This window comes from Doryrhamphus excisus, linkage group LG10 (assembly GCF_037039965.1).
Source record: "Doryrhamphus excisus strain RoL-2023G ecotype Guam linkage group LG10, RoL_Dexc_Guam_v1.1, whole genome shotgun sequence".
NCBI lineage: Eukaryota > Metazoa > Chordata > Actinopteri > Syngnathiformes > Syngnathidae > Doryrhamphus > Doryrhamphus excisus.
Window position 1 is genome coordinate 7,385,067 of NC_136366.1, and position 15,961 is coordinate 7,401,027.

The 15,961-nt window shown below is 41.1% G+C and overlaps 1 protein-coding gene across 3 annotated transcripts in view; it reads left to right on the forward strand.

Annotated features, from left to right (window-relative positions):
- Positions 1-15,961, forward strand: part of astn2 (astrotactin 2) — a 208,541-nt gene that overhangs the window by 84,928 nt on the left and 107,652 nt on the right. For all 3 annotated transcript variants that reach the window (XM_058048853.2, XM_058048863.2, XM_078793956.1), the window contains exons 4-5: positions 6,195-6,347; positions 15,070-15,177. In XM_058048853.2, the coding sequence (XP_057904836.2) occupies positions 6,195-6,347; positions 15,070-15,177 (261 nt within the window). The remainder of the gene's footprint in view (positions 1-6,194; positions 6,348-15,069; positions 15,178-15,961) is intronic.

Below are 15,961 nucleotides of genomic sequence, written 5' to 3' on the forward strand. Positions count from 1 at the left end.
AGCAAAAACAAACCTGCCATGCTTGCGTTGTGATCTTGATCATGTGATCTCGACACCCCTTGGCCTCCAATCACTTTCATCAGACATCCTTTGTCTCCCCCAAACTGTTTTGGCTTTTTTTTTTTGTACCTGTCTTACCTCTTACCCTCCCGTTTCATGTAGCTGTCACATCTCCAATAGGCGGCGTCAATGTTTCCTCCAATTGACGTACTCAACTTTTTTTCCGTCGGAACGATGGAGCGTTGGATAAATCACATAGGGAATCAAACGCTTTGGCTTGAAACCCCGCTATTTCATCCTTTATTGAGCTGCTCTGCCATCATTTGCTCTTCCAGGCGTGAAGGGGAGGACAAAAACAAGGCAACTCCATCGCTGCAGTAGCAACACTAGAAAAAGTCAGTAATGCAAGTCAATGTAATAAGAAATTTGCAAGGATGCTATTTCTTGGGTACATTTATCCCCCTACCCTGAAGATACTTTTTCTTTTTTTTTTGTGTGGAATTAAAACAGCGGGGTCCCAATGATCTTCAAAAATGTTCTCATCATTTCCCTGGTGGCTACATGGGCTTCTGTGAATACAAATGCTGTCGAGCTGCCAGCCAGGATGGATAAGAACAAGACAAGTGTGCATGTGAAAGACTTGCCTTTAAATCGGCATTCAGGCATAAATGACATGGCGGCAGTTACTTTACTTTGATGTTCGCTCTGGCTTTAAGGGAGTATTTCTTCTTTTCTGAGTCATGTTTTTAAAAAAAAGAAACGGCAGTTTTCAATGGTGGCAGCTTAGGTATTGATGTTTTCTTCTGTCCTGTTATCTTTCAGCAGTATTTAATCATGTTTTGGGATAGAATTGTGTGTATAAGACATTCTTGCACTCAAAACAAGGACACTGTTCGGTTTCCAAACCTTTGGGAAATATTTTCTTGTGTGCGGAATGTAAAATTACATACTTGGTATTCATCACAAACTCTAGCTACCGGTCAGGAATCCGATATGTGAAATGTTAGGGATTGATCCAAAAAGTCCTAATCGATATTAGTATGAATGTCATTCATTTGATCATTTTCTAATGGGGAGAGAAAACAACCATAAATATAGATTTTATATAAGGAACAGCTGATTAACCCATTCAATCCCGGCCTTGACACACAGGAAGTTATCGGTATCGGTATTGGCCGTTAAAAAAAAAGTACTTCCCGAATTTTTATAGTTTTAGAATTATAATTTTACATGCAAGATTAATTCAAAATGCACATAAATGTTGAATGGAAGACATAAAAGAACATTTATGGTTACTGAATGTTGTCTTATTTATGTCTTATGTATTATTTTTTATTTATTTATTTGTATTAAAAAGCATTAAAAAATGAATGAATGAATATATTATCAGAATCAGAATCAGAAAAGGGTTTATTGCCAGGTATGATCAAACACATACTAGGAATTTGTTTTGGTGAAGTAGGTGCAGACACATCTATTAAAAAAAGAATGAAAAATACAAAATATACAGAATAAACAATATAAATATATGTACACAGTCTGTTTTTTGTTTGTTATTACAGATATATTATATATATAATATTATATATATTATATATATTATATATAATATTACATATTCTAAAATTATATTATTATTATGGAATTGAACATGTTAATATTGTAACATGGAAGGAAGATGGCTATTCTAGTGGTAAGGGAAGGATATCCAGCAGAACGGAAGGATATCCAGCAGAACGGAAGGATATCCAGGAGAAGGGAAGGATATCCAGGAGAAGGGAAGGATATCCAGGAGAAGGGAAGGATATCCAGGAGAAGGGAAGGATATCCAGGAGAAGGGAAGGATATCCAGGAGAAGGGAAGGATATCCAGCAGAACAGAAGGATATCCAGGAGAAGGGAAGGATATCCAGCAGAACGGAAGGATATCCAGGGGAAGGGAAGGATATCCAGGAGAAGGGAAGGATATCCAGGAGAAGGGAAGGATATCCAGGAGAAGGGAAGGATATCCAGGAGAAGGGAAGGATATCCAGGAGAAGGGAAGGATATCGGATCGTCAGTGACACGGAGGCTGAAATTGGCTCCAGCCTCCCCTCCGATCCTGCAGTGGATAAGCATTATTGATGATTGATGGATGCTTAGATAGGAAGATGGATGGGTGCATAGGTGGCGGCTGAAATGTGTTGCACCACCGTACGGTAGCAGGGATAGAATGTCCATGCTTGCTCCCGTCATGCCTGCAGGTTAGAATGTCTGTGTTTTCTTCCGTCGTGGGAGAAAAAAAGCAATATTTGCACTATGAGATTTACAGCCCATCTATTACGCTTAAAGTTGTTTGCTGGTGTAAACATGACAATCGGCATGCAAGGGATTCAGGTCAGAATTCCAATCTTTGCTGTAACAGATACAAGTGGCATACAGGTCAGAGCTTTCCATCCTGTCGGGGTGGCCCCCAAGTTGTGTTCGTTTTGGGCCGTTCATGCTTTCCCTGAATCATTCTCTTTTCCAGGGTGGAATAATCCAACATTATTTATGCCGACAGGACCAAGTCCTATAGGTGTCTCCACGGCGATCACGGTTGACTGCAGCTGACCGCATAAAATGACATCAGTCAATGGATCACCCAATACTCAAAACAACAGGGCACATACGTATAGACAAACAACCATTCACACTCACATTCATACCTATGGACAATTTGGAGTGGCCAATTAACCTAGCATGTTTTTGGAATGTGGGAGGAAACCGGAGTACCCGGAGAAAACCCACGCATGCACGGGGAGAACATGTAAATGTAATGTACATAAAAGATAAGGTAACAAGGTTTAAAAACTGTCTAAAATGCATAAATATGGTTAGAGCATTTAAGAGTAGTAATAGTTCATGTCATACATATAAAATTCAGTTGTAAAAGAAAAAAAATAAATCCCGAGGGTGAATATAGTCAAGTCATCTTGGATTGTCTTCCTTATTCTGGACCACAGGTTAGTACAAAGTAGAGATAATTTATATTTTAACAGCTGTAAAGAGTTTAGAAAGTTGCGAGAGTAAACAGCTGACTGCTAAATGTTTGTTACAAAATGTGTTGTAGAGCATTTGAACATAAGCTAAATGGCTAATGCTAGCCAGCTTTAATGTACAGTTAATAGCATGAAGCAGGCTAATTGAAAAATATGAAATGTGTCTGGAAACAAATTATTGATGTAATCATCTTATGATATCTGAATTCAGTTGTAAAAGAAAAAAAAAGACACCGTGCTATTTTTTTTATATGTTTGTTTCTAAAATAACCAAATCTCCATTGTTGCCGTTTGGGTGTAATACCGCAACATCCACTAGGGGGGTGCTAGCAGCAGTGGTGGTATAGAGTAGTTGACAAAACGACAGAGGAAGAATAAATCCTGAGGGTGAATATAATTATATAATTATTATAATTTATAATTTAATGGCTGTAAAGAGTTTAGAAAGTTGCTAGAGTAAACAGCTGACTGCTAAATGTGTGTTACAAAATGTGTTGTAGAGCATTTGAACACAAGCGAAATGGCTAATGCTAGCCAGCTTTAATGTACAGTTAATAGCATGAAGCAGGCTAATTGAAAAATGTGAAATGTGTCTGGAAACAAATTGGTTATTGTTGTTGTAATCATCTTGTGATAGCTGAAGTGTTGTTATTTTTGAGAGGAAGAATAAATCCTGAGGGTGAATATACGTCAAGTCATTGTGGATTTTCTTCCTTATTCTGTACCACAGGATTTTAAAGGCATACAGCCCCTTCACAAACTCCACACAGAGATGGCCGAGGGTGGGATCGAACTCTGTGTGCTCTGTGTGCTCACCACTAGACCGCCGTGCAGCCCTATATCATCATTCCACCCGACAAAAAGAATGTTCCAAATGAATCTTGAGGGGCCCACAATTGATATTGAATTCCTGTAAAGACTGTCATGGAAGTTCTGACCCAACGGGTTGCATCAAAAGGCTTTATGGAAGCTTTAACACCGCACGCTCAGGCTTTTTTTTATTTTCCAACGGTAGGTACGCTGCCAACGCAATGTCCTGCATTTAGCATGACCTTGCTTCCATTAGCCGCAGGCCTTAGTATCACTTGGCAGCCCTGACTTTTCCATAAGAGGGTCGGGAGTTTTCAGAAAGGGCAGAGTGGGTTTCAACACAGCCTTCACTTAAATCATAATGATGTATGTGCCGAGAGACGGAGAGAGGCGGAGAGAGACGGTCTCTTTCGCTCTCCGCTGCACTTGAAGTAGTAAGAAAACGGATCGATGGGTTTATTTGGTGTGAATAGCTGTTATGATGGCAAATCCCTCCCATCCATGAGTGGAAGCTTTCTTTCATGTGAGCCACGAGGCTAACACTCACCCGCACCCCAGGGTTGGTACATCGGCACCTCCGTTTGCAACAACATGGCCGGGAGCAAAAGATGCAGCCATCAAAGTTCTTCTCCGACCTCAAAGATTGTTCTGTCAGTCGGAAACATTTTGTGTTGCCCCCCCCCCCCCCTCCGCTCTGCCATTAGGTAGGGAAGAAACATGTCTCCCCTTGGGGCTTGGAGCAGACACTCTTTGGCGTCCCCACATTGGACCATAAAGTTGACTCTCAACTTGAGTCTCTGATGTTGATTTTGGAGGTTCAGCTGTTCGCTTGGGCCCTCCCTTTCCCTTATTGACCTCTCCCTTTCAAGACCCCCCCCATTTCTATAAAATATGTTGAGGATTTACTGATTTTTTATTTTAAAAAATTCATAAAACTGTTTTTAAATCATTGGCATGGTTGCTCCTATTTGTACACGTGTTCATGTGTTGTGTTTGAATTAAATTATTCATTCATTCATTTTCTACCGCTTTTCCTCACAAGGGTCACGGGGGGGTGCTGGAGCCTATCCCAGCTGTCTTCGGGCGAGAAGGGTACACTCTGGACTGGTCGCCAGCCAATCACAGGGCACATATAGACAAACAACCATTCACACTCACATTCATACCTATGGACAATTTGGAGTCGCCAATTAACCTAGCATGTTTTTGGAATGTGGGAGGAAACCGGAGTACCTGGAGAAAACCCACGCATGAACGGGGAGAACATGCAAACTCAGAGATGGCCGAGGGTGGAATTGAACCCAGGTCTCCTAGCTGTGAGGTCTGCGCGCTAACCACTCGACCGCCGTGCCGCCCTGAATTAAATTATGTATAGAAAAATGTTTTTCATATTATGTTAAAATCTATACACCTGTTAAATGAATGTTATTGCCCTTCGACAGGTGATACTCATCAAAACAGGTCGCCCCCTAAGTCCCCGGATTGGTTGCCTGCACCCATCGGGGACATACATATATGTGTGTAGGGCGGAGATGGGATCTAATATGTCTGATGAAGGTCAAACGGACCGAAACGTTACTTAAATAAACTAATGAATGAGAGCGACACAGTGTGCGGGAACCTCTTTTTGGAGACCTAATCATATCTCATTCATCATATATCTTATATAACATATGTTATATATGACACTATGTAATGAAAATGATCCAACATGAAAACAAAACATGGAATTAATAGTAAAGCAATTACTCTGAAATTTAGGTCAGACAAAAAAAAAAAAAGTTAAGTATACATCAAGTGAATGGTCTCCACATTTTGACCTCAACAAAGGTTCTGTCCAAATGACTCTTTGGTGCAAGTGAGAACATTAATATATGGCGCTTGACCTGTACGCTCTTCCTTTTATCATTTCCACGCTCGAAGGAAAGTGAGCAAAGCCTCTCTCTCTCTCTCTCGTTCTTTCGCTCTCTCGCTCACTCTACTACGCAGTCACTTTCCCCAAAGCGAGGTGTTCTTGAGTCATCTATCAGAATGACTGAGACTGAGCCACTATGGAAGCGTTGGCAGGATCCCCTGTAGAGAGAGATGAGGCAATATTGGATTGATGGAATCCTTTGAAGGCCAGAAAAAGTACAAGAAATATGGCAGCTTTTTTTCTAAACGGGGCAGGCTATTGGCTCATGATGTATATGATGCTCTCATTTCCAATCTATCCGAAGACGTAAAACAAGTTATTTGCAGCTTGTCCTCTCTTTGACTTTAGGAGCATCTTCCCACATTTGTCTTCCATGTCTGAAGCATATATTGGTCACTTTGAGGTGTTATGCTATGAGTGACATTTCCATTCTGTCATCCTCTGCTGTAGCGATTGACCCGAACAGAGAGGCGGTGGAAGATTTGATGCAGAGGTTCCAGGACAGCTTCCGCGTTCCGAAAACTTCGCCGGACATTTCTCACTACCAGCACGTCATCCACAGCTCATCGACCGGCCGCCGGAGAATCCCCAGCCACACCAGAGGTAGGAAAGAGTTGTCATACAAGCTTCCTCTGGGGGCTTGCAGCAGCTGGAGAAAAATAAAGAAACCTGATAAGCTAGCTATGTTAAAGGAAACATTTATGTAAAAGAAATGTAATATAGTATATAGAAGAACATATTTACCTACTGTATATACTGTAGATCCAAGAACTTATAATTAGATTAGACAAATGAACTTTTGGCAACTCGGTCGACTTATGGGCTTTTATTACCGCGCTGCCATGCGGTGTGTTTTTCAGTAAAATAATGGTATAATTTCTCTCTTTTGTGTTTGGGTACACAAGAGTACGCAAACATAGGACATGACTCCATCTTGGTTTGAATAAGTAAATCATAGCATATTTGTACAATGAAATGAACAAAAAGTGATTCATTTTTCATTACAGATATTCAGAAACACATTGACCCTGTGCAATACAATCCTAAAACAGAAGTTCAGAACATTCAAGTACTCCCATCTTAAAAGAAACTATCAATGAATAATTGTTGATACATAGTGTATGACAAAAATTAATTAATTCATTATTTTAATAGTGCAACATCTGTACAGTCGTTCATTTATGTTACACGTAATGACGCAATGAAACGTAGTAATATGATGTCACCCTTTGGTGGGCCAAACTACTGTACATACACTATCATGATATATGTAATGGGCCAATCTGCACAGTTGGGAAGCTATTATCCTCAGCATTTGAGTGGGAAGAGAAACACAAGGATATGTCGGGGGGGGGGGGGGGGGGGGGGTCAGCTCCAGCGTCACACAGCAAACGGTTACCGTGTCGCTAATGGCCTTCATTTGGCCAAAATGGCTGTCTGCATAATGAGTCGGTGGCTTTTTGTTGTTCTCCTGGAGGGAAATAACACAGCGGGAATAAAGACAAAGTGTGCTAGAGTGCAGCTCTCACAAAGCAAAGCACCAAGGTAAGCTAATATTATTTGCATTAGGAGAACAGCGTGTCTTAACAGTTGCTCAGCAGGACTAAAAAAAAAAACAAAAAAAAAAAAACTTCAGTAGCAGTTTTGTCCGCTCGCCTTCGCCCTGCAGCAGTTAGCCTGGCCTTGTTTCCCTCGTGTCAGGAAGTGCACATGCATTGCATTTTGCATAAAGTTGAGGTGTATACTCTCTACTTGTAGTCTGTCTTCCATAGCTGACTTTTGCATAATACTTCATCATGCAGGTGAAGTGAAATAAAATGAAAATAAAAAATTCCAACATTTTTCATTGTAAAATATTCAAGTCTGCATCGTTGTTGCCTGACTTCATGCTGGTGTTGTTATGTCGCGATTGAAAACAAATTAATTCCTCCAGCAGCTGCTTCTAAAGTTAACAATATGTAAATTGGAGAAACCGTGTTTGCAAATAAGGCTGCATTATAAGGAAGCGCAAAAATATCAGTTCCAAAAATATATCCTCTTTTGAACTTCCTTCATCTCTATATGGGACAAGAAGGGTACGGGAACTGATGTCCTTCAGCTTTATTTATAGATTCCCGCTTTTTGATCAACTTTTGATACTCCAGATGATCTTTTTCGATATTTGACTCTTTGTAGGTGAAGTCAGGCAGTCAGTACTAACGTGGATGTGATCTGCTCCTATCCAATCCTGGATATATGTGTCACTACCTGCGGAAATCTAAGCATCTTCAGCTCTGCCACCTCTAGCTCTGCCTCGTGTGGTGGTTAGAGATGGCGTCTCTAGACCACACCTACTTACTGGTCCCACTACCGTCTTGGAAATATGTTGTCATAATCAACTCTTCTGTCATGCAACTCACCTCTTTTCCACACTGTCCATTTCTCTGAACGATCGACTTAAGTACTTAAAATCCTCCCACCCCTCCCCTACGCCTTGCTTCCTCGCACTTCCACCTAACACCTGTTCATTGGCACGCATGTATTCCATTTTGCTCCAACTGACCTCCATCCCTCTCCACAATGTCACCTGCAAACGTCATCGTTCTCTCAGCTCATCTGTCAATCTGCCCATCACCGTAGCAAACAGGAAGGGGTTCAAGAGCAGATATTTGATGTTGTGCAATCCCACCCACGGCACATCCCACTTCTTATACGTGTCCTGTACAACTCAAACATACCTGTCCGTCACCCCAGATTCCTTCACACTGGACCACAGTTCCTCTATCAGTACTCCATCATATGCTTTAGTCGGCTTTTCTGTACTTCTCTATGTGGACTTTGGTGCAAACATTGCATTTGCATGAAACCATACTGCTAATTTCCTGAGCCTTACTTCCACTACTCTTTCTCAGAGCTTCATTGTGTGGCTCATCAGTTTTATACCCTGAAACGCCATCGCCCTTGTCCTTAAAGATCGGCCCCAATACACCGCCCCTCTGTTCCAAAGACATTACTGACCAATCTTGTTCCTCTGAAAACTTGCATACATCCACAGGTCAGGTCATCAGGTGCGACTGTCTCGTGACGCCTGGAACTTCCTCATTCACGGTAGTTGCCGCAGTTTCATCCGCTTTTTGATGTATTATTTTCATCTTGCCCGCACACCATCGTCCCTTATCAGCACATTCCAATCTCGGATCCTTGGTCACCCTAACCTGATATATTTCCTTCCTGCCATGATCTCCCTGCCTTGCCTATCGCCACCGGTTTGTGTTTCCATCCTTACAACCCATCGGGAATTTGTGTTCCTCCCCCTTTTGGAGATAACTTTTTACTTAGCCATTTCCATTTGTTTGGTAAAATCAACGATCATCTGGCCCTCCTCGTCTTTGTCCTTCACAACATTCTATCCCATAAACCTCCTCCTCTCCTCTCTGTGTCCTTCACCAACATTGAGGATGCACCGATTACCACGCTTTCACCTCTGAGAATACTCTGAAGCAATCCGTCCTTCTCTCTTGACGCTAAAGCAACTTGTGGGTTGTATGCACTAACAATGTGCATCATTACTCCCCCGATTCCAGCCTCCATCACCTTGACGCTGTCTGTCACTCTCCTGACCTGGTTGCTATATTATCCCTTCAGCATCACACCTACCCAATTTATCTGTCTATCTATTCCATCTGAAACAGCTTCTACCCTCCTCCGATGCTTCCTTGCTTTGCTGCACTTCCATCTGGTCTCTTGGACAGCTATCATGCTAGTTCTCTACCTTTCTCTTTGAATGTGCAAACGTTTAGAGTCCCTTCACACACTGCTGCCTTCCTCATCGCCGTCCTTCCTCACATTTATCCCCAACTGGTCTTTGATGATCTGTAATTATAGCGTTTACACGATATCGGTTTCCTGGATGGTACCTAGCCTGCTCAGACTGATATCAAACCCAAACACAGGCTGGTAAGACCACAGGGGATCTCGGATCCAAGCAGGAGGATTTAGGTAGAACATGGTTTTTATTTTCTGTTGTGTGCCGGTCTCAGTTGTACCGCTGCTCTGCGTGTTTGTATATGCATGATGCCCAAAGGTATGTCACAGCGGCCGCCCACTCAACTCTCCTGCAATCCTCTTCTGCTGTTGCTGAACCCAAACAAACCCACCCCATCCTTGTCCACATGTCGGTACAATGTACTCATGTTGAACATTTATTGTGGAGGACGGTAAATAATGCTCAGGATTTCATCAGCCAGATTTAGGAGTCGCTACCTGAGACGTGGTTTGCTTCCCAACCTGGCTCTACTCCTATTTTCTGTTTTTAATCCGCAGCACTGGCACACTGGCAGCAAACCTAGTTAAAATGCCAAACGGGAGCTGGAAAAATCCACAGTATTTAGACTTGTTGATAAGGTGGATTTCAAAGAGTGACCCCATGTTTTCCCCTGCAGTATGTTGCTTCTTCACCTCTGATCATGTGGAAAATATTTAGAAATCGTGACGCCACCGGCGAGGAATGTCTGCAGAGGTGCTGGAGAAGTGTTGTCAAGGCAAATATTACTTTATGATATGAATATACAATATATGTAATATAGATTATATAGTATAAATGAATAAGAAAAAAGGAAGAAAGACAAACAAATCATATTAAACTTGCCCTCCAATGATTTATCTTCATCATTATTACATGGAAAAGTTTTGTGATAGATTTTGTGGTAAAATTATGTTACAGTGGAATCGTGTTTTTTGTAGGATTTTCAACAAAAATATTTGCTATAAATATGTCTTGGTTTCCGTGCACAATTGCAGTTATTCTACTGTATTTTTATGCTCTCAGTTACTATTACATATGTTCATCAGAAGAGTGCGCTACTCACAAACCACACTGAGTCACAGCATAATCCTTGTCACATGATGTGTCATCTGCTATTCAATTGTGCTAATTTATAAAAGTGCTTAATCGGCAACGTATAATGGGAGAACTTTGAGATGAAACATAATTTTTTTATATAGAATGGAATGGCCTTTATTGTCATTATACAAGATGTACGACAATATTGGAGAGCTTCTTCTTTCAGTGCAATAGTTAAGTTTAAAAAAAAGTATACAAAAAGTAAAAGTAAAAAAGACAGTTTAACAAGATATATACAAGATATTTATACAAGATATCCAAGATATACACATAATATTGCACTGGGGCAGATATGTATTGCACAGACACCGGAATATATATTAATTTTAGTGCAAATAATGAATGATGTATACAGATGATAAAAGTCGCATATGAGTGTATTGTATTGAGTTGTTAAATAAATAAATAATGTTTTCTAGGTAGTAACAGAGGCAGTGATGTAAATATTAAACATTTACATTACAATGACCGGGCTTGTTGTATGTCTGAGTTCAGGGCCAATAATCAAGTTTATTTGTACTTCTAAAGGTAATTAAGGTGTTTTTACTCATTTTTATGTTCTCTCCAAGGTGTTATGTTTTTTCCGACATATGCAAATTAGATGGTGACATCATCTAGAGACAACCAACTTTTCAGTAAGTGGTTCATTTTTGAGTTGGGAAGCTATTCCAACCAACAGATTCTATCCAAGGAATCCTTAAACCATCTTTATTATGCATGTCTGTCACCTTTCTTCCTGCCAAAGCAGGAAGTATCACGCACGATGGGGCGAACGCCGTCAAGGGTGCTGTTGATGTGATGAGGCGTTGAAGCGCACTGTGAACTGTGAGTGTTAGAATGAACTTTCAGGCAGTCTCTGTACTTTGTAAGTCGTAGCATCCTGCTGTGGGATTGCGTAATCATGTCTGTATGACGTGATGCGCTGTAAAGCATGGTCTTTCAACCATTTGTATTGAGTTGTGGTCTCCTATAGAGCAGCAATATAGACACACTATAACTCGCACAGAAAACATTTTAGATCTTCCAGAACCTGCACCTATTCCAGCTGTATTTCCTTTGATTTGTGCTTCCTGCCAAAACGGTCAGTTTTAATTTATTCCACCCGCCTCCGGGCATGCCCACTCTGCTGTGATTGGCCACAAAACCTACAACAAATATAAAAAACAACATCACCTAAAGCTACAGTTGTTTAATACCGATGGTTGGAGACCCTGGCAGGTATTTCCAACGTTTACAGTTTGAGTTAATACATCAGCAGTTTAAATAAAAATGAAAGTCTGTTGATCCTTATTGACTAAGATGCTATTTCATTTATTTTTCAAAACATTTGACTCGTCCGATTTGCTGTAGCAGCCTCTCAGATGTCATCTTGTGCATTATAAATGGCAAATCTGCATACTTGCATCCTCCTTTTTGTACAATTGTACACGCCAGCTTGCATTGCGCCGGACTAGAAAATATTTAGCCGGTGTCAAAGGGCTGGATGCAGATGTGCCTTAATGTGATTAGCACTCGCAGAGCTACATGTGCTGTCAGCTTAATTTACCCACTCGCATTGTCACACACACACACACACACACATATGCTCTCACTGTGACCCATTGCACGCTAAAACAGACAAGTTGACACACGGCTGCTGAAAATCCAACATCTGCGCGTTTGAAAGGAAATAAAAAAAAAGCTTTAAAAGAGTCGCAAAAGTAGCTGAGGTCACGTCAAGTTGTTGCATGCTCCTGCGTACGGGGGACTCGTGCACATGCAGTATTTATTCACACCGGGGCATCCAATATACATGCAGCAAAATAAGCCCAGCTTGCCTCTTTTATTTAGTATTTCCCTTCATATTGTTTTTTTTTTTTTGGTGCTGCAGAAATACTGAAGCGTCGCACTCCAACCTGCATGGTTTGAGGATTTTTTTTTTTTTAAAGCCCCCTGGGGCAAATATGAATTGGTGTTATTGGGCTGAATAAACCCTGAGTGCTTGCCTGTTTGAGTCTTTGGCCAGCATTCTTCCTTTAAAGCAGCAGTGCAGTAATACTGTTGTATTCAGGATGTTTTACTGGTTTTGGAGTAGGTCCTTATAAACATCATGGCACTCTTGTATTGGAAGGATCTTTAGCGACCTTATTTGCCGGAGGTCACAAAAACATACAGCACAAGGCTTCCGCCATATAGATGATCTTTGACTGGCTTAGATATTCAATTCATCCATTTCTCTCTTTATTCACGTGCCCCTGGAGAAGATATGTTTTTTTCCAGAATTATGACTAAGCAAGGTGCATAGTTACTTTGCTATGCGGGGGATTCGAGATCATGACCTTTATGTGAGCAGTTTTGCTTTCAATCTTTCCATTCTTACAGCTTGTTTCCCACATAAACACGATACTCAATTAGTATGTTGACTGTATGGCGGCCTGTTTATCTTTCAATTTAATTAAGATGATAATAATGTGGACATAAATCCGTAATCCATTGTCTCCTGCAATCTTCTCCCCAAGTACAATCTTACGGTATCGACCTACATGTCAATCTGATTAAATTAATCACCTTGCTGCCTTGCATCCCACCTCTTTTTAATCGCATAATTCATGCTTAAGTAAACAAGTTAGGCATATGCATGTCTGTTTGATTGCCTATTTACTTAGTAGCATCTTTTACTATTTAATGGGATCTTACAAAAACATATGAAAAAGTCTATATTAATGTATTATTATGGAGTATTTTTAAAGAAGACAATTGGTTTTTGGTGTCATTTAGTCTGACTGGTGTTAATGAGCTCATGAAAATGATTGAGCAATAAAAAGAATTACAAATAAAACACTTATGAGATGTGAGCAATAAACAAATGCAATATTTGATAGCTTTATGATAAACAGTTGTGGCTATGTTGCTATAAAGATGAAATTGATTTTGATGTTCAGTGAGCTGCTAATGCACTGTGGAAATTGCCTTCCACTCTTGCTAATTCATGACTGCTCTTCTTTTAAGTAGCTTTCTTTGCCTCCTCATTCTGTCGTTTTTATCACGACTTCTATTTGTTACCTGAGTGCTTTCTTTATGGTGTACGCCCACAATGCGTGGAGTTTATATAACACTGCAAATATGCTGCAATGGGTGAAGATAGCCAAAGATTATTATTGACATAATCCAACTATCCATCCAATCCATTTTCTATGACGCTTGTCCTCAGTCGGACATGCTGGAGCCTATCCCAGCTGACTTTGGGCGAGAGGCAGGGTGCACCCCGGACTGGTAGCCATTGAACCACAGGACGTAATTCAACTAGTATTATTAATTATAGAATTATGACTATGATTATAACGTTGCCAGTCTGAGGAACCTTAAACCTAGCCTTGGTGATAACACATTTTTCCAGACTATAATCAGCTTACAAATGATTGGCAATAAACCGTATTATTATCAACATTATTTTGAGACCATTTTTAATTAGAGTAATAATATATGTATATGATATTGTCAACATGATCTTGAGACCATAATGTAATGAAATTAAATGGCATAATAATGTGTGTACACCGTATCAAAAGCAATAGACTTTCATTCCTCAGGAGTATTTAACATTGTAATTGGAATGTCAAGAGGTTTTAAATAAAATAAGCAAACATAATAAATTAATCCAAGAAAAGACAAGGGGCCGCACAGTGGACAAGTGGTTAGCGCATAGACCTCACTACTAAAAGACCAGTGTTCAATTCCACCATCGGCCATCTCTGTGTGGAGTTTGCATGTTCTCCCCGTGCATGCGTGGGTTTTCTCCGGGTACTCCGGTTTCCTCCCACATTCCAAAAACATGCTAGGTTAATTGGCCACTCCAAATTGTCCATAGGTATGAATGTGAGTGTGAATGGTTGTTTGTCTATATGTGCCCTGTGATTGGCTGGCGACCAGTCCAGGGTGAAACCCGCCTCTCACCCCAAGACAGCTGGGATAAGCTCCAGCACCCCTGCGACCATCGTGAGGATAAGCAGAAGGGGGAATCCAAGAAGGGGGATAAGGGGCCGCACGGTGGACAAGTGGTTAGGCCCAGATCGGGCAGACCTGGGTTCAGTTTGCCGCATTTCTGTGTGGAGTTTGCATGTTCTCCCCTTACATGTGTGGCTTTTTTCCGGGTACTCTGCCCCCCCATTCCAAAAACATGTTAGCTTCATTGACCACTCCAAATTGTCCATAGGTATGAATGTGAGTGTGAATGGTTGTTTGTCTATATGTGCCCTGTGATTGGCTGGCCACCAGTCCAGCTGGGATAGGCTCCAGCATACCCAGAGACCCTAGTTCGGATAAGTGACATAGAAAACGAATAAACTCGGGTTAATCCCGTTTAAGAGCCAACTCCTCCATCATCTTTCCTCAGCATCACCGCATCCCAACTAGTCATCAAGTGATTGATTCTCATTGGATTCTTTCTCCTCTTATCTTCTCCAGCAAGCGGAGGCGTGTTTGGGCCTCAAGGAGAATCAGGGTCAGATCCCGAAGACGACAACCAAATGAAGTTTTACACCGAGCAGCACAGAGGACGACGGCGCAGCAAAGGTGAGACGGAAGACACCTTTACATCAAGACGCACAGGGAAGGAATTTCAAGATAAACACATGTAAAGCTCTTAAGCCTGAACACACATCCGCTGTCGGGCGCGCTTGTGAGCAAACACTGAAGTGTGTCGGGTTTGCGGACATAAAGTAAATGTTTGCTGGCGTGAGTGCACATGCTTTTGTCTACTCAGTAGGCTTTTATAGTAATTGAGAGACCCCTTCACAGGCCCGGTGACACCCACCCACACCCCAAAGGGATTAGCTAAACCAGCACTTTCGCTGCAGACGGTAGACCTTTCCCAGAATGTGATAGACGCGTGATTCAATTCAACATTCCCACTCCCCGGCTTTCTGTTTTTGACCTTCAAATGAATCCTACCATTTCCAATATTCAGTTTTTATTACAAATGAAGCGCATGGGGTATTTGCAAGATGCTTTTATTAAACTGGCGTATAAAATACCAATAGGTGGGGGGGTAAGTGGTTCATTCTTGGGAATGGGAAGTTTGACAGAGCTAAAGGGCAACCAAAACAACCAATTTATAAGGTTGACAGTAGAAGCGATATCATCTGGAAACCTTTAGGGAGCTTTGTCTAGGAGGCTGGATTTGACCCAATTGTGTTTTTTTTTGTTTTGTTTTTTACATGAAGAAAAACATTTTTGCGTAATGTTGAGTATTTTTGTAGTCTTTTGAGTCTTACAGTCTTGAGTAAGAAGAAATAATATATAACACATTGAAATAAATGGTGTGGGAGGAAGTAAAACTTATTAATCCCACCCCAAT